This window comes from Oryctolagus cuniculus, chromosome 7 (genome assembly GCF_964237555.1).
Source record: "Oryctolagus cuniculus chromosome 7, mOryCun1.1, whole genome shotgun sequence".
NCBI lineage: Eukaryota > Metazoa > Chordata > Mammalia > Lagomorpha > Leporidae > Oryctolagus > Oryctolagus cuniculus.
Window position 1 is genome coordinate 149,092,989 of NC_091438.1, and position 23,583 is coordinate 149,116,571.

General features: G+C 60.1%; 1 protein-coding gene and 1 long non-coding RNA gene across 7 annotated transcripts in view; one reads left to right on the forward strand and one right to left on the reverse strand.

Moving 5' to 3' along the window:
* HSPG2 (heparan sulfate proteoglycan 2) overlaps positions 1-23,583 on the forward strand; it is a 101,834-nt gene that overhangs the window by 18,045 nt on the left and 60,206 nt on the right. For all 6 annotated transcript variants that reach the window (XM_051856722.2, XM_070079129.1, XM_051856723.2 and 3 more), the window contains exons 2-3: positions 18,233-18,368; positions 18,759-18,803. In XM_051856722.2, coding sequence (XP_051712682.1) covers positions 18,233-18,368; positions 18,759-18,803 — 181 coding nt within the window. The remainder of the gene's footprint in view (positions 1-18,232; positions 18,369-18,758; positions 18,804-23,583) is intronic.
* On the reverse strand, positions 3,146-4,683 carry LOC138850717 (uncharacterized). The gene is made up of 2 exons (XR_011390860.1): positions 4,349-4,683; positions 3,146-3,389 (listed from the first exon to the last, which is right to left on the reverse strand). It is a non-coding gene; the product is annotated as an uncharacterized lncRNA (long non-coding RNA).

Consider the following 23,583-nt stretch of genomic DNA (forward strand, 5'->3'; position numbering starts at 1 on the left):
GTTCCCAGAGCCGCCTGGCTGAGGGGTGGCAGAGTCTGGCTTCCAACCCAGAGCTCACCCCCTCCCTGCTGCCTCCCGTGTGGGGCTCAAAACCCATGCAGGACAGAATGAGATCAGATCTCGGGGTGGCTCTCAATCTTTTTAGGGCCCCCCTTCTAGCTGCTCCTCCTTTGCTGTCATTGACCCCTTGCACCTGCTGCCCCAGAATGGCAGGTGGCCTGTCTGGGGAGACCCCGAAGCCCCAGGGGTGGGATAGGGAGCAGAGGGTGGGCAGAGGTCCCCAGCAGTCCCGGGCCGACCGGGCAGGTGGACAGGATGTTCCCTCGGGCAGCAGGCATTCCTGGTCGGAGGTGCCAGGCGGCAGGGGGATTTACCATTTCCGGTAACCCGAGTCCCTGGGGTGTCGAGTTCTCCCTGCCAAGGACACGCACCCCTGCTTGCCAGCCCTTCCTGCCACTTCCTCCACTGGGCCTGTCTATGCCTTGAGGACGGGAGAGGGACCAGCTGTGGGTCCCAGAGGCTGAGCCTGGGACCTCAGCCTGGTTGAGCCCCTGACAGAGACCTGGCCTAATGCCGCCCTCCCAGAGTCCCCTGTGTGACCTCTTAGCCTGGTCTTTGAGGGGATCCCTGTCCTCAAAGAGGAGGGAAGGAGGTGACTGGTGAGGGTGGTAGGAGCCCGGAGGCCTGGGGCCCAGCGCTTCCCTTCTCGGAGCTGCTGAGCCCACACAGTGTGCTGCACATGCCACACGCACGCAGCCCGGCCTGTTCTCACACATGTATACAGCCATCCAGCGGCCAGAAGTGTCAGAGGTGGGATTTGAACCCCGGGCCTTCCAAGTTGACTGATGCCCCTCGATGTGCTTATTGCCTCTCTCTCGGCCTCGGTTTCCCCTTCTGATAAGGGAGGGCACCGGGGTGGGTGCCTGGGTGGCCCAGGAGCAGGCAGGTCTCCCCGGCCTCTTACCTGGCCTGTGAGGGGGCAGGAGTCATCTTCCCCCACAGTGGTCTCTCCTGCTGTGTGAGCTCTTGGCAGGATGGGGGCGAGGGACAGGAGGGGAGGGAACAAAGAAGTGGCACTGAGTCAGTACCGGACACCAAGCATTTAGGTTGTCCTGTTGAATCCTGAGTTTTTTTATTCCCATTTTACAGTCACAGAAACAGGATCAGAGAGGTCAGGTGACTTTTGCAGGGCCACACAGCTAGGAGGTTGCCAGGCCAGGCGTGCAGACTGCTGCTCCAGGTGGTGTGGGTGCCTGTGGCTAGCACACCTTGGCTAGCGTGCTGTGATTTGCTCATGGACTGTCGTGTCGCTGTCGTCTTCCAGAATTATCAACCTGCCCCAGAGGTCTGGGCTCCCCACGCTGCACCTCCCCTGCTGCCCGGACACACGGAAGCAGCCCGGAAACCCTTTGTTCGTTGCTTTCTTGATTGCCGGTCGGCAGTGTGGTCGGTGGTAATGACGGGTGTGCAGAGTTCACAGCAGACAGAGCGCGTGGGCCGGAGCCGGCTGGAAAGCCTTGGCCCTGAGCTAGGAGTGGAGCTGGGGGGGCCGAGGGCCAAGTTCTCAGCCCCCACCAAGGCTCCCTGAAGGGCCTGCAGCTGGGGCTGTGCCAGGAAAGCCATAGGCCTCTCCTAGGACCCCGCCCCACCCAGCCCTGCCCCTCCCCCTCCGCCTCTCCCTCCCCCCAGGGTCCCCAGGGCAGTTCAGGCTCCAGCTCAGGCTGGGCAGGCAGACCCATGCCCCAGCCCCTTCACCCTCGCTGCAGGCTTCCCATGGATCTGGGTAAAGGGCTATGGGCGGGGAACAGCGAGGCCCGCGTCGGGACGTGCGCAGTCGGCAGCGGAGGACTGAGATAACCCCAGTCGGCCTGTCCCCCTTCCCCCAGCCCTCCCCCCTGCCCACTGGGGAGCCCTTGGCCTGAAGCCCCAGCAGCTGTCAGCAGGCAAGGGTGACAGAAGAGGGTCAGAGGTGACTTCCAGCCAGCCCCTCCTCCCCCTGCTGGGGCCCGGCCCAGAACTCCGCCAGCTGTTGTCCGCAGCTGCTGGGCACCCTCCCTCCCCCTCGCCCTCCCCCAGCGCCTGTTCCCATGGAGGCCTCAGGCTGGCTGGGGGACTGGTCACATCCTTCAGTTCCTTTGATCCCGCCAAAGCCTCAAGAAGTGGGAATGAATGCCCCTGGGTTTGTTTTTCTTTCCCTTTTTTTTCCCCCCTAATTTATTTTATTTATTTGAAAGGCAGGGAAACAGAGAGCGAGATCTTCCATCTGCTGGTTCACTCCCTCTAATGCCCGGAACAGCCAGGGCTGGACCAGGCCAAAGCTAGGAGTCCAGGCCTCCCAGTGGGTGGCAGGGGCCCATGCACTTGGGCCATCACCTGCTGCCTCCCGAGGTGCTCATTAGGAAGAAGCTGGATCTGAACCAGGTGGGCACCCGATCCCAGGCTCTCACTCCACATGGGAGGCTGGTGGCCCGAGTGGCAGCGTCACCTCCATGCTAAAGGCCTGCCCAGGTGCCCCTGTTTCCACGGAAGAGAAGCCAGCCTCAGAGAGGCCAAGTGACTTGCTTGAAGTCACACCGCTGCCCAGTGGCTGCCCTCGGGCTCCAGGCTCCCAGGTCCCTGCCTTTTCTTCAGGGGCGCTTGTGCAGGATGAGAGACGCCCCCGGGCCCCTGGGACCCAGCCCCAGCTTAGCCCTTTAGTCCTTTCAGGACCTCGAACTCCTGGAATGGTTTTCTTGCATGGAAAACACAAAAATCACAGCACCTAGCACTTGGGACCGCCGAGCAGACTCGCTGAGCTGCCCCCACCCCCACCCCACACCGGGCTCGGCGTGTTCCCTGTGCTGGAGCCGAGCCCCAGCCTTCCCTCCAGGGCTAGCAGCCACCTGCGTGCCCAGCTCGCTGGCTGCTCCTCTGAGACCTGCAGACGCATTCCACAGCTATCCGTAGCAGCCAGTCAATATTTACCCGGCACCTACTGTGTGCCAGGTGCTGGAAGAACAGAGACCCATCAGACACAATTCCCACCCCGGCTTCTTCTCTGTCCCACACGGTGGCTGGGAGACAGGAGCCTGTGCCATGCGTTACACACACTGGGATCAGTACTCATAGTTTGCAGATAAGAAAATGGGGACTCAGACACCCCTTCTTTTTTTAAGATTTATTTTATTTATTATTTGAAAGTCAGAGTTACACAGAGAGAAGGAGAGGCAGAGAGAGAGAGAGAGAGAGAGGTCTTCCATCCGATGGTTCACTCCTCAATTGGCCACAATGGCTGGAGCTGTGCCCATCTGAAGCCAGGAGCCAGGAGCTTCTTCCGGATCTCCCATGTGGGTGCACGGGCCCAAGGACTTGGGCCATCTTCTACTGCTTTCCCAGGCCATAGCAGAGAGCTGGATAGGAAGTGGAGCATCTGGGTCTCGAACCGGCACCCACATGGGATGCCGGCGTTTCAGGCCAGGGCATTAACCCACTGCCACAGTGCCAGCCCCTCGGACACCCCTTCTGAGGGTCTTGGACAGTGCTCTTGAGCATGGGAGGCAGCGCCTTGGGCTTCCTGGAGGAGGAGGCACTTGGGCCAACTCTCACAGGGCCATGGGCCTGCTAGGAAAGGTTAGGAACATCACGAGACGCAGCCGCCACCGTCTGGGCAGCAACAATTTCAGGAAGGGCTTGCAGAGGGCAAGGCCCCCGGCTCCCCAGGGACAGCTCCCAGCCAGGGCTTTAAATACCGCGGTGCAGCCCAGAATAGCCCCCATTGTCTGCTCCACAGCTCAGGGGGCCAGGGCGCAAGGGGCAGCCCCGAGGGAGACCCTCAGGGAGCTGGCGGAGGCCTCCCCGTGCTTCCCTATTGGGCTCGAGTGGGGCTTCCGAGTCTGCACAGCCTTGTCCGCTTGGCTCTGCGGGCGCCCCCGTGGGAAGGGCGGAGGCACAGTCAGCCCGGGTTCTGCGTGAGCAACGTGCAACCTGGCGGGGGGGAGCCCCATGGGTGGGGGACTCCCGGGGAGGGCTGCGTGCCCACATGAAGGTGCCCTTCTGTGTGCCAGGGGCGTGTGTGTGCTGGCCCCCTGGGCCCTCCTTGGGCAGGCCTAGCCAAGGCCCCCGCCCAGGGCCTCCTGGCACTCTCTCCTGCTCTGGCTATTTTGGGCACTGGCTGTTTAAGCTTGGGGAGCGACGGGTGATCCTGTCCAGACCCGGGATGCTGGGGTCACACTCCCCACACCTCCATCCCAGCCTCCTTGGATCTTTGCTAGAATCCCTGCCCCTGGCTTCAGCCCCAAAGAATCACAGTCAGTGGACTGAGAGGGGACGCCAGCCCCCGCTGGCGAGGCGGAGAAGGTGCCAGACAAACCTCGTTCCTCGTTCACTCCCTGCTCTCTGAATCCAGAATGGCTGTGCCTCTTCTAAGCAACGGTTTTGTTTTTACCTCACGGGACACACAGTCTAGCGACCGGTCAGATTTCCTTCTTCCCATTGGCCGCTGGAAAGCTCGGAGCCCAAAGACTTGCTCCTCTCCCACCTCGCCAGGGTTCGGCACGTGCTCTGTCTGCCCTCCTGCCTGCAGGTCGTCGGCCGCCCGGCCTGAGTTTGTTATGAAAGTTAAGCTTCTCCTGCTGTTAGGCGTGCATCTTTGTAGGCAGCTTGGCGTCTGTGTGGCAGGTGTGGTGGGGGTGGGGAATTATAAATAAAAAAATGATGGCAATGCCAGTGATGGGCAGGCCCGGAGGCCGGGCTAGGTGGGGCTTCAGTCTGACTTTGTAACTCCTTCAGCCCTGCTCCGTCTGCCTGCAGGCGGGAGGCACAGCCTAGGCCCTTGGAATGGTAACATCTCAGGGTTCTACAACTTCAAAGCCAGAGGGAGCCTTTGGAATCCTCTAGACTGGCAGCTTTCCCACTAAGCAGCGAAATCCTGATCTCCATCAAAATAACAGTAGTAATCCCCGCAGTCGGAGCAGCGGCCCCTGTCTGGTCTGCGCTGTTTGTAGCATTTTGCAGTTGTGTTTAATCCACAGCTTGCAGTGGGCCTGGGCACGGGGTGGATGCCAGGAGCCCCGCCCCCGGGCGGCTCTGCCCCCTGTGTCTGATGAGGGAGCATTTGCAGGAAACCCTCTCACCTCCCTGTCTCACCTCTGCGGGCTCTGAATCCTCTCTAGGTTACTCCTAATGCCTGATACAATGTACATCTTTGTACTGTGTGGTTTGGGGAGTGATAACTATCCGTGTTCAGTACAGATGCAATTATTTTCCCAAATTTTAGAAAATATTTTTTATCAGTTTGAAAGGCAGAGTGACAGAGACCAAGAGCGAGAGAGCGCGAGATCATCCGTCTGCTGGTTCACTCCCCAGATGGCTGCAATGGCCAAGGCTGGGCCAAGCCAACGCCTGGGGCCTGGAACTCCATCCCGGTCTCCCATGTGAGTGGCAGGGGCCCGAGGACTTGGGCCATCTTCCACTGCCTTTCCGGGCACATTAGTAGGAAGGATGCTGGATCGGAAGAGGAGCATCTGGGACTCCAGCCAGCACTCCGACTGGGGATGCGGGCGGCCCAACCCTCTGCGCCACAACGCTGGCCCCTGTGCACGTGTTTTAGGTCCACAGTTGAATCTGCAGATGCAGACCCCGCAGACACGGGGAGCTGGTCGCACGATGGGTTAACTTGCCCATTTTACGGATGAGGAAATGGAGGCCAAGAGAGTCCAAATGACTTGCTCGTGGCCTCTGTGACAGCCAGACATCTTATATAGATCAGAATACGGAATGGGGAAAAGTGTGTTTGTTTCGGTTGAAGTATTTGGGGAAGGGGGAGCAAATCCTACCCGTCCGCCTCTCCGTCCTCGCCCTGTGTCTGAGCTGCCCTGAGGCTGCTGAGGACAGATGGGACAGCGGCCGTGGCTCCTTCCGTGACCCGCAGAGTCTGAGGCCCAGGGCAGGAAGGGACTTGCCCAAGAGAACAAGGTGAGCTGGGAGTCTGACCTCAGTCCCTTGTGGCCACTCTCCTCCCTGGAGGACCTCCGCCCCAGCTAGGCCTGGCCCACACTCTGAACTTGAACTTGAACCAGGAGTGAACGAACACCAAGCCACATTCTCGCTGTTCCCCTCTACCCACCACTCCCTGCACGCCACACACTCCCAAACGGGCCTCATCCCCCGAGACAGCAGGCTGGTGGCCAGGGGAGGAAGGAGCGGCTCCCGGGGGGCTCCCCAGGGGACGAGGTGTCACCCTGAGGAGAAGGAGTTGCCCGCTCACCATTGCCAGCCTGTCAGTCACCCAGCCTGCTTCTCCATCAGGCCTGTCACTCCACAGGGCCCCGTGGCTTTTTGGTCGTCAAGACTCTCCTTTGTGGGCCTGGCGCTGTGGCGTAGCAGGTTAAGACGCCACCTGCAGCACCAGCATCCTATCCCATGTGGGCGCCGGTTCGAGTCCTGGCTGCTCCACTTATGATCCAGCTCCCTGCTAATGCACCTGGGAAAGCAGCAGAGGATGGCTCAAGTGCTTGGGCCCCTGCACCTGCATGGGAGACCCAGAAGAAGCTCCTGGCACCTGGCTCCGGCCATCTGGGGAGTGAACCAGCAGATGGAAAACCTCTGTCTCTCCCTCTCTCTCTATAACTCTGCCTTTCAAATAAATAAAACATAATAAAGTAAAAAAGGAGAATCTCCTTTGCAAGGCCCCTCAAGCACTGATTTTGTAACAGCCTCAAGATGCTATGGGGACCAGCAGGGGACAGACAAACTGGGTTTGACAATGGCCTTCTGAGGGCATGGCCGCTCCGTGATGGAGTGTCTTCCTTGTTCAGTAATTTTTTTTTCAATTTTAAGATTTGATGGTTTTTAACATTTGGCCATATTAACTTCTTATATACATATACAGACACTGTTTTTTCTTAAAAACAGGGAAATTAATATCACAAAACGTGGGATTCATGTACATGTACATGATATGGTTCAGCAAAGCGGTATTTATAATTACATACCAAATAATTTGACATCTGCACAATTTTTATACCTTCTCTGTATGTCAGCTTCTACAAATAAGAGTTAAAATTCTACATGCATTCTAAAAATGTGTGTTAAAATTTTTTAAAAAGGGAAAATGTGATATTTGTCTTTCTATGGCTTTTTTCACTTTCTTTTTTTTTAATATTTATTTTATTTATTTGAAAGACAGAGTTACAGAGAGAGGTAAAGCCAGAGAGAGATAGGGAAAGATCTTCCATCCACTGGTTCACTACCCAAATGACTGCAATGGCCAGAGCTGAGCTGATCCAAAGCCAGGAGCCAGAAGCTTCCTCCAGGTACCCCACGCGGGTGCAGGGGCCCAAAGACTTAGGCCATCTTCCACTGCTTTCCCAGGCCACAGCAGAGAGCTGGATCGGAAGAGAAGCAGCTGGGACTTGAACCGGCGCCCACATGGGATGCCGGCACTGCAGGCTGGCGCGTTAACCACTACACCACAGCACTGGGCCCTTTGTTTCACTTGCATAATGATCTTCAGTTCCATCTGTTTCTGTTGTAAACATCAAGATTTCGTTCCTTTTTATGGCTGAGTAATATTCACACGCTCCACATTTTCTTTATCCAGTCATGAGCTGATGGACATCTAGGTTGATTCCATATCTTTACTTTTTAAAAAAATATTTATTTGAAAGGCTGAGTAACAGAGAGATAGGCAGGAGAACAAAGAGAGAGATTTTCCATCCCCTGGTTCACTCCGCAGATAACTGCCACAGCCAGGGTGGAGCAGGGCCAGGCCAAAGCCAGGAGCCCAGAACCCCACCTGGACGTCCCAGGGGCCCAAACGCGTGGGCCATCTTCTGCTGCCTCCCAGGCCATTGGCAGGGAGCTGGATGGGAAGTGGGGCGCTGCACTATGGGGTGGGGTGGCAGGCAGCAAGTCAGCCCATCATGCCCCACGCTGGCCCCTGCATCTCGCTGCTGAGACGCCGGCTGCTGGAAGGGCCTTGCACACGTGTGCGTGTCTGCGAGATTGTCCCGTGCCTGTTCCTGCCCTGGGAGGGACCCCAGCTGTGGAGAAAGGGGCGTCCTGTCCTGTCCAGCTCTGCTGCTCGCGGGCCCGTGTCAGCCCAGAGCGCAGCCCTGCCTGCCCCTTCCTCCACTCCGGGGAGCAGATGAGGCAAGCGGGCCTCGCTGGCCACAGCTGCTGGGTGGCCGGTCAGCCTGTTTTTCCCTCCGGCGCGCCCAGGGGAGTCCCTGGGCCTGGCTGCCTGGCTGTCTTGCGCAAGGCCTTTGGAACCCGAGCTCTGGCCCCTGCTCGCCTCCGAAGCCCCCTCCCGCACTTCCGGGTTGCTGTTGAATGACCTTGGCAGCCTCTTGTCCCCTGAGAGATGGGCTTTCCTGCAGGCAGGCCCAGCATCAGCGCCCAGAGAGAGGGCACGTGCAGGAACCTGGTTGTACAGAGGGCCTTCAGCCTGGCGTCTTGGGTTCAAGCCCCGCTCCTCCAACCGTGGGCCAGTGGGCAAGTCGGTTTTCCGAGCCTCCACTCCTTCCCACCAACCCCACCCATATGTTAATTCAGCAAATACTGTGGAGCATCTCCTGTGCTCCAGGCCCTGGGCAGCCAGCGAGGAGCAGAACAGAGGCACTGCCTTCTTGGAGCTTGCCTTCTAGTGGGACCGCCGATGACAGGCAGGTGACGGGGTCACTGTGGGTGGGACTGTCAGGAGGTGAGCTGTCCTGGGGGAGCGGTGAAGCCTGGGGAGGGGAGTGGCAGAGCTGGAATGGAATCCAGGCCAGGGAATGTGCTCAGAGGGGGGTCTCTGAAAGGCTGACATTTGAGCAGAAGCTGGGGGAAGGGAAGGGGTAAGTAAGCAGTGACCCGGGCAGAACAGCAAGTGCAAAGGCCCTGAGGCAGCAGGGACTTGGTGTATCTGGGAAGGGTTGAGCTGAATAAGACCAGAAGGTGGAGGGAAGGGAGAGCACGGTAGCAAAAGGGGTTGAAAGGTGTGTGTGTGTGCGTGCGTGCCCATGCCTGTGTGTAGGTGCACATGCCTGTCAGATCACATAGAACCCAGTTGGCCACAAGGAAGGCTTTTCTGACCCTTGAGTAAGTCAAGAGCAAGGGAGAGGCCTAATCCAGAGACCCGGGAGTGGCCATTGGTGATAGTGGTATCTGGTTTCCACCATTTGTGCAACGTTCCCCCCACCCCCCACAGGCCGGGCACTGGGCTGGGGGCCTCATCAGGAACCCTTTGGGCAGTGAGCCAAGAGGTCATGGGTGGGCGGGCCCCGCCAGGTTGGTGAGCCCTGGGAGGCCCACAGATATGCTGATACCCCACAGCTGTGGGGGACCCGAGAGCCGTGGCGGGCTGCAGGCGGGAGGTGGGCATGTGAACCCCGCAGTGCCCAGCAGAGAGTAGCCAAGCTCCGGGGACCTTCTTGCTGGGCAGCCCAGCCCGGAAGCTGCGCCTGCTTGGGCCAGGCCCTCCACTCGGGCCACACCTGGCTCACAGAGGGTGGGGGCATTTCCTGGGGGCTTCCTACTTGCTCCCTGGAAGCTGGGAGGGAGCTCATTCAGCTGCCAGGAGAGGCCCGTTCTTGGGGTACCCGGCGGGGCAGGGAGGCGTGGCTTCTGCACCCAGAGCACAGCTCGGGGCACGGTGCTTCCCAGTAGAGGAGCCCATGTGGGCTGCTGCTTTGCTGCTGTCGCCCCCTACATGCTTCTGGCCCTCCAGCGTGCCTGCACCGTCCCGTGTAGACCCCAGGGATGTCCCTGTGCCTGCACGCTGTCCCCTCTCCCCTGCTCCACCTCACTGAGGCAGTCAGTCCCGTTTCAGGCCTGGCAGAGCTGTCACCTCCTTTGGAAGGCGTTGCCTGGCCAACCCAGCAGGCTGAGTGAGGGGACCCTCCCTCCTCCGGATGCCCCCAGCCCCTGGCCGCCTCCCACTGTGGAGTTGCGTGGTCCAGGGGTCTGTGCACCTTCTCCACGGATGAGGGGAGGCCGGCGATGAGGTGGCCTGGAGTGGCAGTATGTGACGGTGCGGCGTCTGGCCAGAATTGAGGGCTCCTGCTGGCCAGCAGCAGCAGACTAGTTCCGGTGCCCATCTGCCCCCGCTCACCGCACACCACACCAGGGCTGCCTGGGCACGGCCAGATATCGCCGGACAGCACCCGCCGGGCTTCCCGGAGGTGACCTCCACTTGCCTGGAGGGACTGTTAGGCAAGGGCAGGGGTCTCACTTCGATCCTTGGGATGAGAAGGGACTGGGTCACATGACTCGCGACTCAGGGACCCTGCTCTGGCACCGGCGGGATCCATGGGGCGGAACAGATTCCGCTGCTTCCCAGCCATGGGCACGGGGGCCAGCCTTAGCTTGCTTGCTGCACGTTGCTTTCTTCTGTTGCATGGGCAGCTGCTACCCCAGGGCTGTGGGGCAAGTGTGCGCATGCAGCCTGTCAGGCAGCAGATGCGTCCTGCGGACCTACTAGGTGCTGTCTGCCGTGAGCCACCGATGTGAAAGCAGAGGAGAGTCACTGCCTTGCTGGGGTTTTTGGTCTTGCCCAGAACAAATGGCGCTGCCTGCTGGAGTTTCTTTTAAAAAAATTTATTTATTTGAAAGGCAGAGTTTCAGAGAAGCAGAGAGAGAGAAAGAGAGGTCTTCCATCTGCCAGTTTACCCCCACGATGGCGACAACAGCTGGAGCTGGGCCAAGTCGAAGCCAGGAGCCACGAGCTTCTTCCGGGTCTCCCTCACGGGTGCAGGGGCCCATGCACTTGGGCCTCTTCTACTGCTTTCCCAGGTGTATTAGCAGAGATGTGGATCGGAAGCAGAACAGCGGGGACTCGAACTGGTGTCCATGTGGGATGCCAGCACTGCAGGTGGCAGCTTCATCCGCTACACCACAGCACCCGCCCCTGGAATTTCTTAAAATGGAAGGGAGCAGGGGGCCTGTCCCAGGCCCCAGAGTTCAGAGCAAGCTAGGGCTGGCATGGCCAGACCCCAGCTTCCGGTTCCTCGGCACTGAGGGCCCTGGCGGGAAGGCAGCCCTTCCAGACCCCAGGCCTTGGTATGAGCTTGCAGAAGGCAGGGGTCAGAGGCCAGAGCAGGGGCCGGAGAGCAGAAGAGTGAGAGCCCAGCAGAGCCTGGTTGCAAACTCGATCCCGTTGCCTCAGCTGTGTGACCTTGGGCAGGTGATGTCACCTCTCTGAGCCCGCTCTCCTTATCTGGGAGCCAGGGATGCCACCGCCACCTAGCTGGTGGGGATGTTGAGGGTTGAGTGACAAAAGAAAGCCCCGTAGAGACCTGATCAGCAAGTGGCACACAGTGGCACTTGAGCCTGGGCCCGGCTCCTTATTCTGGGGCTCGGTATTTTTAGCAGGCTGGCTGGCAAAGGTCTTGCCGCCTGGGGGCCCAGGTGTGAGCCGCTGGCAGGCCTCCCGAGCGGCACGGGCAGCACAGGCAGCCAGAGGAGGTGCAGCCACCTCCTTTCCGGCCCGGCGCCCCTCTCAGACAGCCAGGGGATTAAAGGCCTTTCGGCCTTTGTGTCGGGCTCAGCAGCCCCTGGCAGTGTGCACAGCAAAATGCTGCCCCGACAGATTCCTCCCCCTCCACCACCCGTGCTGTCCCCTGCTGCTGCCCTCACCGGGCACCGGGAGGCCTAGGGGAGGCGGGGGTGGGGCACGGCACCTTGACCGTGAGATTGGGGCTCGGATCGGATCGTAGTGGAGTAGGAGGGGCCCCTGTTTGGGGTCACCTGTATCCGGCAGAGTCGGGGTGGGGAGCTTGTCTCCCTGCAGTTCCGCTGCCGAGGCCAGGGAGAGGGGCACTGAGGCAGAGCGTACTTGGCAGATGGTGGGGGAGGGGGCAGGTGGGCAGGCCAGGGCTCGCTGGGCCCCCGCCCCCACGCTGTCTCTGGATTTTCATGCAGTGAGCTCACTCCAGCCTCAGATGCCTGGAGCCGTGCCCTGGGCAGCTGCAGCCACCCTGGGGACCCTGCGGTGCTTGGACCTTCCTGCCCAGCTGTGGGGGCGGTAGGGGGCACAGCCTCAGGCCTGGGCCATGCTCAAAGCATGTGAAGAATGTCTCTGGGGAAGCCCCCTCCCCCGCTCCCACCCCCATCAGAACCTGAATGGGCCTCAGAGCAGACAGATCACTAAGCCTTGGAATGGAGGGCCCTCCCTCCACCCCAAACCCGAGCCCACACCTCACACCCCCATGCATTCCCCCCCACCCCCTGCCCACCCCACCCTCCCTCTGCCCTGCGCTGGCTGTGTGTGAGCACCCCTCCCCCCTGCCCTGCCTGCTTGGTCCCCCTCACACAGATGACCCTCTCAGAGCCCCAGCTGCCTCACCCGCGAGATGGAACTCCCGGTCCCCGAAACCGTTAGGGGCAGGTGGGACTGAGAGGGTCTCGAGTCTGAGAAAGGTGACCTGCAGCCTGTGCCGGCTGCGATGGGACATCCCTAGAGGGGCGCCTGTGGTCACACACAGGTACCGCCTCCCCAGGTGCCGGCTGACAGCCGCTCACAGCCGCGCGCCCGTTCCAGGCTGGGAACAGCTCGGGGCTCTTGGGTCTGCTTTACTGCAGGTGAGGGCCAGGGTCCCTGTGTGGCCAGCGCTGCCGGGACTGTACAGTGGGTGGCCCAGAGGCAGGCGTGGAGAGAGCCCTACCCCGAGTCCACTCCTGTCACCTTGGCGTCTTGCTGCCTTCCTGCACCTTTGCCCTGAGCCTGGGAGCTCTCACCTCCACGCGTGACCTCTACAAGGCCTGCGGTCCTCACTTTAGAACCCCTCAGAAAGCCAAAACCTGCCCCCCCCCGTGTCTGTGCCACCCTGCCCCTCCCTAACAGCCCGCTTTCTCCCCGCACTGCGGCCTTTCCTAGCCAGCCTGACGCCCGCTGCGTCCTCGCCCAGGCCAGACCCTGTCCCTCGTCCCCTGGCCCTCTGCAGGACCTGGGCCCAGAGCTCCGCGTGCACTCTTGCTCTCACCAGGAGGGCGTGGAGGCTCCAGCCTCAGGGAGTGGGTGCCTCCCAGAAGTCCCGTCTGGTTCCCTTCTGGCCCCTGGCTGTGTTCAGGGAGGGCCTATCGCCTGGGGTGGGGGTGGGGGGGCATCCTGCCTGTATCCCGGCCCCAGCAATTGTTTCCAGCAAGTTAGAACAGACCTCTGGCCTTGGCCTGCATGAGTCACACACACCCCCACCACCACCCACCAGGAACCTGCCGGGTCTGGAAAATCCCCCTCTCTGCTCAGCCCCCTCCTGTCTGGCCCAGGTCTCCCTGTGACCCCTCCTCCCCAGCCCCGCCATCCGGCTCGGACGCCCGCCTGAAGCACTGGGTTCCTTTGGGAGGAAGCCGGGCTCCCTTGTAGCCGGAGACAGGCTGGAGGGCAGGAAGCCTGGGTTCTATTTCTGCCCCCAACCGTCGGCCACTGATGGCCCGTGCTCAGGACCTGAGGCCCACACTGCCTGGGCTTGGCCCACTGCCTGCCTGGGAGCTGGTCAGTCATGGGCACTGGCCAGCCTGGAGCTTTCTGCTACTGCCCTTTGCTCAGGCCTCGTGGCCAGTCTGGCGGTCCAGCCCAGCCCTGGCCCCTCTCCTGGTGAGCAGAGGGCTCTGGTGGGGTGGCAGCCGCTTACCTGTGAGCTGGCCAAGTTGCTTGTCCCAGGGCCTCTGTGAATGGAGCCGTCCACACCTGCCCCCTCCCCCCAGTCAGGTATCCTCACAGGGTCCTTGTCAGGGTGACACTGATGCTGGGGAAATGGTCACTGTGGCTAAGGTGCTTCCAGCTCCTTCCGTAGCCTTGGTTACGGAGGCCGCAGAGTGCCGTGGTGAGAGCCTGGGCACTGCAGCCGGGTCTGGGGTTCAGATCCGGCCTCACACGTTAGCTCCAGCTCTGCACAGTAGGACGGCTGAGCACCTGACTCCCGGTTTCAGAGCGCCTGGTGCACAGCAAGTGCTCCCAACCTGGGCTTCGCAGGTCTGGATCCCAGTTCCCTTCTGTGGTCAAGTCTCTCTCCGGGACCTCCTTCCTGTCTGAGTCCGTCTCTCCTCCCAGATGAGAAATGCAGCTGCTCGAGCGTTTGATCTTCATCGTTTTACAAATGAAGTCTCTGCTCTTGCCGAGTTGTCCCTGGCTCCTGGGCCCTGATCAGACCCTGGGGAGGGGGCTGGCAGCAAGGGCAGGTGGCCTCCCCGGGGACCCCCGGGTTCAGGGAACTTCTCTCCAGACCCCGTGCTGTGGACTCTCGTTCCCCTCTCACTGCAGATGTGTGTTCCTGGCATTTTTTCCATGTTGAATCTCACTTTGCTATTTCCTGTCTGACACATTGCACCCCCCCTTCCCTCCCTGGGAAAAGCTCTAGCCCTTGCTCACCACCAGGCTTTTCCTTTCCAGACAGCGAGGTCTGGGGGTGCCAGGAATCTCTGTGACCTATGCACGCCCTCTGCAGCCTTGGTTGCCTGGAGAGGGGGCAGGGTATGGCAGTGACAAAGGTGGGGAGGACCCAGGCCTGTCCTCTAAAACCTCCCCAGCCCAGAGTCAAGGCCCCCTGCCAGCCCTAGCTTCCTACTCCCCTTGGGCCCATCAGAGCCCCGCATCAGCCAGTAGGAACACTGCCCCCCGCCTCTTGCCAGGGAGTGAAGCTCAACCCCTGCCTTGTGTTTTTGTTTTTAAAGATTCATTTGTGTACTTGAAGGGCAGAGTTACAGAGAAAGAGAGGGAGAGATAGAGAGAAAGAGAAATCTTCCATCTGCTGGTTCACTCCCCAAATGGCTACAACGGTTAGGGCTGGGCCAGGCCAAAGCCAGGAGCCAGGAGATTCTTCTGGGTCTCCCATGTGGGTGCAGGGACCCAAGGACTTGGGCCATCTTCTGCTGCTTTCCCGGGTGCATCAGCAGGGAGCTGGATCGGAAGTGGAGCAGCTGGGACACAAGCTGGCACCCAAATGGGACGCCGGCACTGCAGGCGGCAACTTAATCCAATATGCCACAGCGCCAGCCCCAGTCTTATGGGTCTTATTCAGTGACCGACAGTGGCTCTGAAAAGGGGCCCGGGAACCTGCATTTCCCAGCAGCTCCAGGAGGATTCAAGCCTTCTGGAAACAGATCCCATGGAGGTGGCCCAGCAGTGTGTGGGTCGTCACTAGGACAGAGCGGGCACTTGTGCAGAGAGAGCGTGGGGAGTGGAGAGGAAGAGGAGGCGGCATCGCCCATAGAACAGGGGGGAAGGAGCCTGCGGCCATGGCAGGGACTGAGACGCGGGCAGTGCACTGTCACTCAAGGCCCTGCAGCTTTGCAGACTCAAAGATAAACAAATGGTGTCTCATCCGTGCCGCCAGGGAGCTCACAGCGTAAGGAGACGACGGGCTGCCTGGGCATGGGCAGTGCCTGCAAACCACGTCGTCTCTTCAGAAGGCGGCTGGCGCTCACCACCAGGGACGGCTTCGTTCCTTCCTTCCTTCCTTCATTCATTTATGTGTTGAACACAAAGTGCTGGGAAGGGCGGGGTGAGTTGCTCACCGTCCCTGCCTCCAAGGTGCATCTCTACAGCTGCAGCATGAGCCCGGGAGCCTGGAAGGGCCGGAACCCTGCCTGGGGCAGGAGACAGGGTGACTGTGAAGGGTGAGACTCAGGACAAAGTCGCCCAGGAGAGATTTTCCTGTTAGTCATCCCCGTGGAGGTAATTACACACCATGAAAAGAACCCATTTAGCACGTTTATTTCTAATTTATTTAAAAAGACAGAGATAGACAGAGAACGTCCATCTGCTGGCTCACTCCCCACATGCTTGCAACAGCTCGGGGCAGGGCAGGTCAAAGCCGGGAGACTAGAACTCAATCCAGGTCTCCCATGCAAGTAGCAGGGACACCTCTACTATTTTAAGATTCATATATTGGGGCCAGTGCTGTGGCACAGTGGGTTAAAGCCCTGGCCCATGGCACTGGCATCCCATATGGGCGCCAGTTCGAGACCCAGCTGTTCCAGTTCCAATCCAGCTCTCTGCTGTGGCCTGGGAAAGCAGAAGAAGATGGCCCAAGTCCTTGGGCCACTGCACCCGCATGGGAGACCTGGAAGAAGCTCCTGGCTCCTGGCTCCTGGCTCCTGGCTTCAGATCGGTGCAGCTTCTGCCTTTGCGGGCATTTGGGGAGTGAACCAGTGGATGGAAGACCCCTCTCTCTGTCTCTCCCTCTCTCTGTGTAACTCTGTCAAATTAAATAAAAAAATCTTTTTAAATTAAAAAATATTTTTAAAATATTTATCTTAAAAGAGTTACACAGGAAGAGGGAGAGACAAAGAGAGGGATCTTTTTTTTTTTTTTTTAAGATTTATTTTCATTTGAAAGGCAGAGTTACAGAGAGGCAGAGAGAGAGGTCTCCATCTGGTTCACTCCCTAAATGGTAGCAATGGCTGGAGCTGGGCCAATCCAAAGCCAGGAGCCAGGAGCCAGGAGCTTCTTCCAGGTCTCCTACACAGGTGCAGGGGCTCAAGGACTTGGGCTACCTTCTACTGCTTTCCTAGGCCATGGCAGAGAGCTGGATCGGAAGTAGAGCAGCCGGGACTTAAACCGGTGCCCATATGGGATGCTGGCACTACATTTGGCGGCTTTCTCCACTACACCATAGCGCTGGTCCCAAGAGAGATCCTCTACCCGCTGGTTCACTCCCCAGATGGCCGCAATAGCCAGCACCGGGCCAAGCTGAATCCAGGAGCCAGCAGCTTCCTCCAAACACTTGGACCATCTTCTACTGGTTTCCCAGGCCATTAGCAGGGAGCTGGATGGGAAGTGGAACAGCCAGAACACGAACTGGCACCCAGATGGGATGCCAGAGTCCCAGGCAGTGGCTTTACCTGCTATACCACAACGCCAGCCTCTGGACCCAACTACTGAGCCATCACCACTGCCTCCTAGGATGTGCATTAATAGGAAGCTGGAGTTGGGAATGAACCTGAGATGAACTCCAGTATGGGGTTCGTGGCAGTCCCTGTGCCACACCCCTGCCTTAGGGAATGGGTTTGAAGCATACAGTTCAATAATAAGGAGACGGATGTCCCTTGTGCCCCTGCCTGGTCACCTCCAGGCAGCTCCTGATTTTTCTGTCTCTGTGGCCGAGGCTTTTCCCCTGGAGTTTTCCGTAAGTGAACTCCCCCTGCAGGGAGCCTTGGCGTCTGGCTCCTGTCGCCTGACATTCCTCGCGCCACCGTGCGTATCAGACGCGTGTCCCTGTCTGCCCCTGAGGAGCAGAGGAGCTGGTCCTGGGAGGATGCACTGGAGTGAGCCCAGGAAACAACGCGAGGCCGGGCCTTCGAGCCCAGGGACCGCGGCGTGAGGGACGTGGACCGTGTGCAGTTGTGGGACTGGGGAGGTGGGGGCGCGCTGGCCGTCTCCTCTGTTTTCCTCATCCTTGGGCCTTGCTCCTGCTTGGACCTCGTCATCTGGTCTGGCTGGAGGATTCGGTTTCTCCCAAGTGAAGACTGTTTCCTTCCGTGTAGGCTGGGCTGCCCAGATGGGGCCCTGCCTGAGGCCCTCTGGCCAGGTTCTGGGGCCATGGTAAATCTGCACACTTGGCTTGCGGGCTCTGGGCCCCCTCTGGTGCCCTGGGTTTGTTTTCTGCCGCGTTACCTGGTACAACTTCTTTGAAAACGTTGCGATCTTGTCTAAGAGGAAAGGGGCATTCATGGTCCACACACACACCTGAGCAAGGCACTGCTGCTCCGCTCATGGGCTCGGCCCCAGCAGCCCCTCCGCAGGACAGGAAGCTCCAGGTAGAGCTGTGGTGGGCTCAGCACGAGCCTGAGGTCACGGGTGTTGGCAGCACGCCTGCTGCTGGGTGCTGCACCCCCAGCTGTCCGCAGGCAGCAAGGACCAGAGCTTGGTCTCCAGCCTAGGGGGATGCATTCCCTGTACCTGGAGATTGGCAGGCCTGACAGGGGCAGGAAGAAGTGGCTGTGTGGCCTGGAGCCACTCACCCCTCCACGCATGCCCTGGCCGCCTTCCACCTCCCGTGGCCCCCATCTTGGCTGGCCAAGGCCACCTTTGCCTGCCTGTGTCCCCCAACCCCACCACTCAGGTCTGGGGTGGTTTTAGTTTCATTGTCTGCTTTATGTGAAGATCAATTCGAGACCTACAGATGCGGGCGCTAAGGCTTCCGGGGCTAATGGGAGCTATGGAAACTGAGTCATCCCCTAGCCTGGCCCTGCCAACTCCTGGGGAAGACCAGGGTGGGGCCCTGGGGCCTGGCAGGTGCTCTGGCATGTGACTGAGCAGTGCCGTCTTCCGCAGGTGGCCCACGGGCTGAGGGCATATGAGGGCTTGTCTCTGCCCGAGGACACAGAGACCGTCACAGAGGGCCGAGCCGGCTGGAGCTATTCCTACCTGTCTGATGACGAGGACCTGCTGGCTGATGATGCCTCTGGAGGTGAGCCTGGCTCTGGGTCCGTGGCTGGGAGTCGGGGTCCCTCCCACACGCCTTTCCGCAGGCCCCTAAAGTTCAGCCCAGGTGGGTCTCAAGAGATGGGCTTGTGTTGTCCCAAACTTGGCTGCCTCCACTTAACCCATGCGACCTGGGACAATCAGGCCTGATTGCGAAGGGGCCAGGGCGACTCCCCCTGCTCGTCCTCGTCTGGAGACCAGCCTGACCTGATCCCCGCCCCTGCAGTGGGTCCTCTGTCCACACAGTCTCCGAGGAAGGCTCCAGGCCCGGGATGGGAGGAGGGGGGCCGCTCTGTTTTCATGCCCCCTCCCCTCTCTGTGCCAGGTGTTCACACATCTGTGTTGTTAACTGAATACGTCTCCTTTCTGCTTGCAGATGGCCTGGGCAGCGGGGACCTGGGCAGTGGGGACTTCCAGATGGGTAAGTTGCTGAGGGCATACCGCAGGTCCCCATCCTGCCCCTCCCAACCATAGAGGCCCCCCTCTCCCGGGCCGAGGGTCTTGGGGGCTCCTTGAGCCAGCCCTGGGGGTGTGCTGCGAGGAGAAGTGGGGCTGCTCTCTTACCTGCTGAATGACAGGTGTGTGGGACGGTCAGCAGGTGCCTGCACGGGTGGGAAGGGCTCAGGACGGTGGGCAGGATAAGTCGGGTCTGATGGGGCCAGCCACCCAGCTTCCTAAGCAAACTCCGTGCCTCCCCAGTTGCTCAGCTGTGTTGATCTCCCCAGAGCCTTGCCTGGGGGGGAGGGGGCTGCTGCAGAGCTGGGGAGCCCCCGGAGCGGGGTCAGAGCCAAAGGTCCCTGTGGAGCGGAACGATCAGGCAGGCCAAGGGTGCTGGCCGGGGGCCACACAAGCCTCACTGTGGACTTGGGAAGGAACCCTGCCTTAGGGCAGGTTCCAGCGTGGGGAAGGAAGGGAGTCAGGCCTCTACCAGCCTCCCACCCCAGGAGTCTGGGTAGGGAAGGAACTACCAAGTTCAAGGCCTGGCAGCTCTATTGTCCCCACTGCCCCCTTTGTGAGTCAGTGTCCGGGACACTGGGGGATCAGGGCCAAGCATGGAACAGGGGCTGGGCTCAGACCAGCTCCCGGGCAGCTCCACAGTATGGCCTGTGCCTCTCCAGAGCTCATCTCCCTTCAGTGGACATATCGGGGCATCCACCTGCCTGAGGGTGGCATCCTAACAGGCCAGTGCAGGCAGGGTGCTGGCCCTGGGACAGCCTGGTCCTGACTGTGACCTCCAGTCTCTGCAGGGCCATGGCAGGCCTGGGAGCTGGCTGGGGCTCAGTTCTACACGCCACATCCCAGAATGGTCTACACTGAGGCAGCCTAGGGAGCTGCTGCTTGCCAAGCCAGATCTGCCTGCGGAGGCCCTGGTCTGCTCCACTCCATCCATGTGGAAACAGCTATAGCCCCTCCTGTGGGGCTGCCCATTCAATGTGGTCCTTGCCTACCCACCTGCCTTCGCCAAGAAGTAGCTGGGAGGGCAGGGGAGGCCGGAGTTGGGGCAGAGGGGACGGCAGCTAAAAAGACCCAAGATCAGGGCCGGTGCCTTCTCTACTCTTGGGACTGATCTGTGGGAAGAGCTGGGACCTTAGACCTCCTGGGCCCAAACCCTGGCACTGCCAGCAGCCCTGTGGGGCAGGCCCAGCAGCCAGGCTGTGCTTCCTGGAAAGCAGCAGGTGCGTCTCCCCGGTTCCCAGGCCCTCGTGTGCAGCCTTGCCCTTGCCTAGGCCTCACCCCAGACCCTGGGATCTGGCCCCGGAGGTGGCCTTTCCCCTCTCCTCTTCCCTCAGGCTTCTGTCCCAGCCCTGCCTGTGCGTTACCACCCCTCCCTGACTGGCCCTGGCTCTCCTCTCCCACCCCAGGACCCCTTCCCACCTCCTGTGCCCCAGTGTCTGCCTCTGTCTGTCGCACTTGGTCTGTCCTGCTCTGGCACCTGTGCCCAACTCCTTCTTCCTGCCCTGCCTGGGCTGCCCATTTGCTACCCTGCACCTGCCTCTGCTCTGTGCTTCTGCCCTCTGCTCCCCTCCGTCCTCCTCCTCCCTCGGTGGCTGCCATCCCTGCCACACTGTCCCCCTCTGTCCTTGGCTCTGCCTCTGTCTTGCCTTTTCTCTCTGCCTCCCACCCTCACACACACACACACACACACACACACACACACACACTGTCATTTCTCTCTCTCTCTCTCTCTCTCTCTCTCTCTGGTCCCCTCCGTCTCCTTTGCTGTCTCTGTCACTGCGACCTTCCCTCAGTCTCCACTCTGCAGGCTCAGGGTCACCCCAGGGCCACCCTCGCATGGCTGCTGTGATGGTCCTGAGCCTGATGCTGGCCTCCCTCAGTGAGGGACCCAGGCCGGGCCGGGCCTCCCTGCCTCCTCCTCACTCTCCATCCTTCCCCCAACCTGCACTTCACCGTGAACCACACTGCACACTCAGGGCTCCGCCCAGCAGAGTCTGGGTCCAGTCCCTTCCCCTGCCCGGGACTCAGCGGGCCCCATGTGGGCTGGAGGATGTGCGCGCAGTGGCCTGCGGCCCTGCTGTTCTCGGGTGCTGGCAGGGCGGGGAGGGGTGCAGCAGTGCCTCGGGAACAAGGCCCTGGGGTCCGGAGGTGGCTCATACCTGTCTCAGAGCCTCCTGGGTCTAGGCCTCCCAAGGGACCCTGGGGGGCCAGGACTGGATTTCAGGGCCCAGAGGATATGTGTGTATATTGGGGGGGTGGTTCTTGAGTAGCAATGGACATGGCGGGGAGCCTGCTGGGGGGCCGGGGTGGTCAGGTATGTGCCCCACCACCACTCCTGAGGTACAAGACAGCTCCGGGGCCTCCCTCCTAGCCTTTGGCCCACAGGGGCTCTTCAGATAGGGGCCAGGGAGCATTAGGAGGGGCAGCACTGGCCAGTGCCAGAGGGCCTCACGCAGCCTGGCCTCACCTTCCACCCACCCGCCGGGAGCAGCTCGAGGTTGGGGCGGGAGGTGGGAGGGACTTGTCTGCTATGGCCCTGGTCAGGGAGCAGGGAGGGGTAGGGTCCAGGCCTACTAAAAAAGGGCTTTATGGCCCTCCAGCCCCCTCCCCCGGAGTGGACACATTCCTAAGCAGAGGCCCGGCCTCCTCGCCCGAACTGGGCCGTGGGCTGAGGCCAGAGGCCGGGGTGGGGGTGCTCTCAATGGGCCTCTGTGCCGGCTCACAAGGGGCCTCTGTGGCCAAGCTCATGGCCCCCACACCCTTGCCCACAGAGTGGATCCCGCCCAGCACCCAAGCGCCCAGCCCGGCCTGGTCCCCGTGGGTTAGAGCAAACAGCGCTGCTCTTGCAAGCACCCTCTCTCTGTGGGGGAGTCCCAGCCTCTCCCCCAGGGCCCACAGAGGGGGCCAGGGTCCTGGCCCCAGGGCGTGTGCCCCTGTAGACCTGATAGACAGAGAGAAAAGTCAAAGGAGAACAACTCCGGTGGTCAGCCCAGCCAGTGCTACTCTCTGCCCTAGCGCTGGCCGTCTCTGCTTTCGCTGAGCCCATGCCTGCCTCGGGGCCTTTGCACTTCCCATAACCACTACCTGGAATGTTCTCCCAGACACTTCCTGTGGCTCGTTCTCATCCTTCAGACATCTCGGAAGAGAAGCCCTCCTTGGCCCCCCAGCAGAAAATGGTAGACTCCCCCTAGGCATAGCAGGCCCTGTCCCCAGCCCCCATGTCTTTTTTTATTTTTAAAGAGTTATTTATTTACTTGAAAGTCAAAGATATACAGAGAAGGAGAGAAAGAGAGAGAGAGAATGAGAGGCAGAGAGAGGCCTTCCATCCGCTGGTTCACTCCCCATTTGGCCCCAACGGCCGGAGCTGCACCCATCCGAAGCCAGGAGCTTCTTTCTGGGTCTCCCACATGGGTGCAAGGGCCCAAGCACTTGGGCCATCTTCTACTGCTTTCCCAGGCCATAGCAGAGAGCTGGATCGGAAGTGGAGCAGCCAGGACTCAAAGCAGCGCCCATATGGGATGCCGGCACTGCAGGTGGCGACTTTACCCGCTACGCCGCAGCACCGCCCCCCACCCCCCAGTCTTTTTGCCTCAGTCTGTGTATGCCTTGCTGATGCGCTTTCTTTCCTGTTTCCTGTCCCTGGATTGTGGTCTCCGTGGGGATGCAAGTGTCGGTTCGCGGAGTTCATGGCTGAATCCCCTGCCCCGTGGGCATACCTGACATATCACAGGACCTCGATATAGGTTTGTTAGAAGAGTGAATGCCCTTCTCAGACGGGAGGAAATAAAGCCAGGTGCATTCTCCAGTTTGTCATAAAGAGCAGTGATTGTAACGACAGCAGACCGGAAACTCCTGCCGCGCCCCAGGCACCATTGCAAGCTCTTGCCGTCTGTAGGCGTGTTTAATCCTCACAGCAGCCTTGGGGTGGGCATGACTATTCGCGTTACTTTTTTATACAAAGATTTATTTATATTTGAAAGGCAGAACTGCAGAGAGGGAGAGACACAGAGAGAGGTCTTCCATCTGCTGATACACTCCCCAAAACCAAAACCAGGAGCCAGGAACTTCATCCTGGTCTCCCACCTGGGTGCAGGGACACAGTACTTGGGCCACCCTTTGCTGCCTTCCGGGGTACACATTTTCAGGGTGTTGGATCAGAAGCAGCTTGGGAGCTGGCACTGTGGTGTAGCAGGTAAAGCCGCCGCCTGCAGTGTCGGCATCCCATATGGGCGCCGGGCGCCAGTTCATATCCTGGCTGCTCCACTTCCGATCCAGCTCTCTGCTATGGCCTGGGAAAGCAGTAGAAGATGGCCCAAGTCCTTGGGCCCCTGTACCCACGTGGGAGACCCAGAGGAAGCTCCTGGCTCCTGGCTTCGGAATGGCTCATCTCCAGCTGTTGCAGCCAATTAGGGAGTTAACCAGCAGATAGAAGATCTCTCTCTCTCTCTCTCTCTCTCTCTCTCTCTCTTCCCCTCTCTCTCCTCCCTCCCTCCCTCCCTCCCTCCTTCCCTCCCTCCTTCCCTCCCTCCCTTCCTCCCCTCTCTCTGTGCAACTCTGACTTTCAAATAAATAAATAAATCTTAAAAAAAAAAAAAAGGCAGCATGTCCAGGGCTTGGACTGGCACGCTGAGAGCACCGTGGCTGCTTCACCCGCTGCGCCACAGCCCCCGCTGCAGCAGCCTCATTTTACAGATGCGGAAATGGGGCTCAAGGAAGTTCAGTGCCTGCTCAAGGTCACAGGGCTG